Source organism: Macrobrachium nipponense, chromosome 19 (genome assembly GCF_015104395.2).
Source record: "Macrobrachium nipponense isolate FS-2020 chromosome 19, ASM1510439v2, whole genome shotgun sequence".
Classification (NCBI taxonomy): Eukaryota; Metazoa; Arthropoda; class Malacostraca; order Decapoda; family Palaemonidae; genus Macrobrachium; species Macrobrachium nipponense.
Window position 1 is genome coordinate 7,061,189 of NC_061088.1, and position 2,500 is coordinate 7,063,688.

General features: G+C 34.4%; 1 protein-coding gene across 1 annotated transcript in view; it reads left to right on the forward strand.

Moving 5' to 3' along the window:
* The window catches only part of LOC135219204 (uncharacterized), a 23,105-nt gene that overhangs the window by 16,329 nt on the left and 4,276 nt on the right, over nt 1-2,500 (forward strand). Inside the window, exon 4 of the mRNA XM_064255765.1 lies at nt 2,171-2,431. Within this exon, the coding sequence (XP_064111835.1) occupies nt 2,171-2,431 (261 nt within the window). The remainder of the gene's footprint in view (nt 1-2,170; nt 2,432-2,500) is intronic.

Genomic DNA, 2,500 nt, shown 5'->3' on the forward strand with positions numbered 1-2,500 from the left:
TCGAATTCAAAAAAGTTTGTGAATAAGTACAGGGAAGGTTTGTGGGCAGGTGATGTTTGTTTGTGAGGTATTGTAAAATGTGAGTGATGGATTTCGGGTCTTTTTCTTTTAAGAGTGGGAGCTATATAGATATATTTGATACGATATTTGCATGTCGTATTGGAAAATAGTTGTTGCCTTAAATGTCTGTTAGAACTAAATATCTCTTAGGGGTGGGGTGTTGAATTATATAGTTGCTGCCTTAAGTGTCTGCTAGAACTAAAGACAATTTCAAATATTTCTTAGGGGTGGGTTAATTAAATATATAATTGTTGCCTTAATGTCTGCTAGAACTATAGAAATTTTCAAATATCTTTTAGGGGTGGAGTGTAGAAATATTTTGCATAATTTGTACATGTCCCATTGAAAGAAAAATGTTCCTTCAAATGTTTGCTAAAACTAAAGAAACTTTTAAATAAGACAATAAAAACTTGCTCGATTTATATAGTCACCTAATCAGGAGATTACTTGTGTATAGTGACATGAGGCTTATTAGATCGTTCACTAAGGTTGTCTGTGTTTTCCTTTACTGTTCTGTATTTCCCAGTTGTTTTTAAATATAGGTAATGTAAGCCTCGATCATACATTATATGCTGACAAACTGGTGTGCAGCAATTGTAAAATTTTTTATATAGTAGGTATACAGTGAAGTAATAAGGTTATGTACTTAGATAGTTTTGCTTTAAGGAACTCCAGATTGCTGAGGCAAATCCAGTCATATGACAGACTATTCTATTTGTAAATTACTTAGTTGAAAAGGTATTCAATGCAAATCTTATATAGTAGGTATATAGTGAAGTAATAAGGTTAAGTACTCAGATAGTTTTGCTTTAAGGAACTCGAGATTGTTGAGGCAAATCCAGTCATATGACAGACTATTTTATTTGTAAATTAATTAGTTGAAAAGATATTCAGTGCAAGTCCAAGCTAAGGAAAGTATCCTTTATCATCTGGGCCCTTAAAACTATGATTAGTATACAATGTTTCGTGGCTATTATGACCTTATTGTATTGGTAGTGCGATGAAAGTTTTCTGTTGAGTGCCATAATCAGATGCGTCAGTGTTTTATAACTTACATACGAACACTTACAGAGGGTGGGACCAGGAGTAGGCTGTGACTTTAGTGATAATGAGAATAATTGTATCGTTAATGAGGATATTTAAACTTTCCAATTCGTTCCCCATACCTGAGGTTATTGGGTTTGAAAAATTACACTGATTATTCCGTGAACTTATTACAGATCCATATAAAGACTGATAGCTCAATATTTGCAATGAATAAATACCATTTGTTAATTTCCAGGTCTTGTTTTCTCTTTCATTTATTCAGTATTTAGTCATCTTTCCTTAATACGCTTTCAGTTTTCTCTTTTACCATCTGGTTACGGCTACTTGTTTTTTATATTTATTGTATGCCCTTTGGGATGACATGTAAAATATATATTTATCATATACTTAATATTATAGATTTATAGGTTTTGTCCTGAACTCTTTTGTCAAAGGGTCAACGTTCACCAAATATATTCTAGTAGGTCTTTGTTGTTTAAAAACTTTATATTTTTGCACCTCTTTATCTACAGACTCACCACTCACATTTACGACAGCAAAAAAAACTTTTTTTTTTTTTCCTTTTATATTTAGTTTAACTCCAAAGACCTTAAATGTTCATCTCACATTTTAAAAAGTCTAAGTTTTGTTTTCACTGTTTTCACAGTTTTACTCTGATGTCCCCTAAAGATTTATCTTACGTTTACGAAAATGTAAGAATTTTTTCCCTTTTCAGCTTTATTTCTTTAATTCCTCATATTTACGGAAATTTTAGGGGTTTTTCTACGTTTTTTTATCAGTTTAACTCTGATGCCCCTAAAACTTCACCCCTGGCATTTTCGAAGAGTCTACGAGGCTATAATTTACCCTTTCCTTTTCTTTTCAGTTTTATTCTGATTCCCCTATTTCTTTAATTCCTCATATTTACGGAAATTATAGGATTTTTCTACGTTTTTTATCAGTTTAACTCTGATGCCCTTAAAACTTCAACCATAGTATTTACGAAGTATCTTCGATGTTGTAATTTTCCCAAATAATTTTCCAACACGTACATTGACTGAACACCCATCTACTGTCCCTGTAGGTTCTGCCTTGTCACCAGCCGACCCCAGTATCTTGGATTCAGTCGACCTTCGAGTCCCAGAAGTTCCTACACAGGACACCAATCTGCCATCCTCCTCCCCCACCACCGGAGTCTGCAAGGAAGAATGCAATAGAATCTACCAGCCAGCTTGTGGTACTGATAGTGTCACCTACAACAACCTCTGCCTTTTGGAGCTGGCCTCCTGCAACAATGTCAACTCTGGTGGCTACGCCATTAAGGTCGATTACGAAGGGCCCTGTGGTAAGTTGGCATTAAAAGGCAGGTGATGTAGGCTGTACATATATGTGTGTGTGTGTGTGTGTGTGTAAA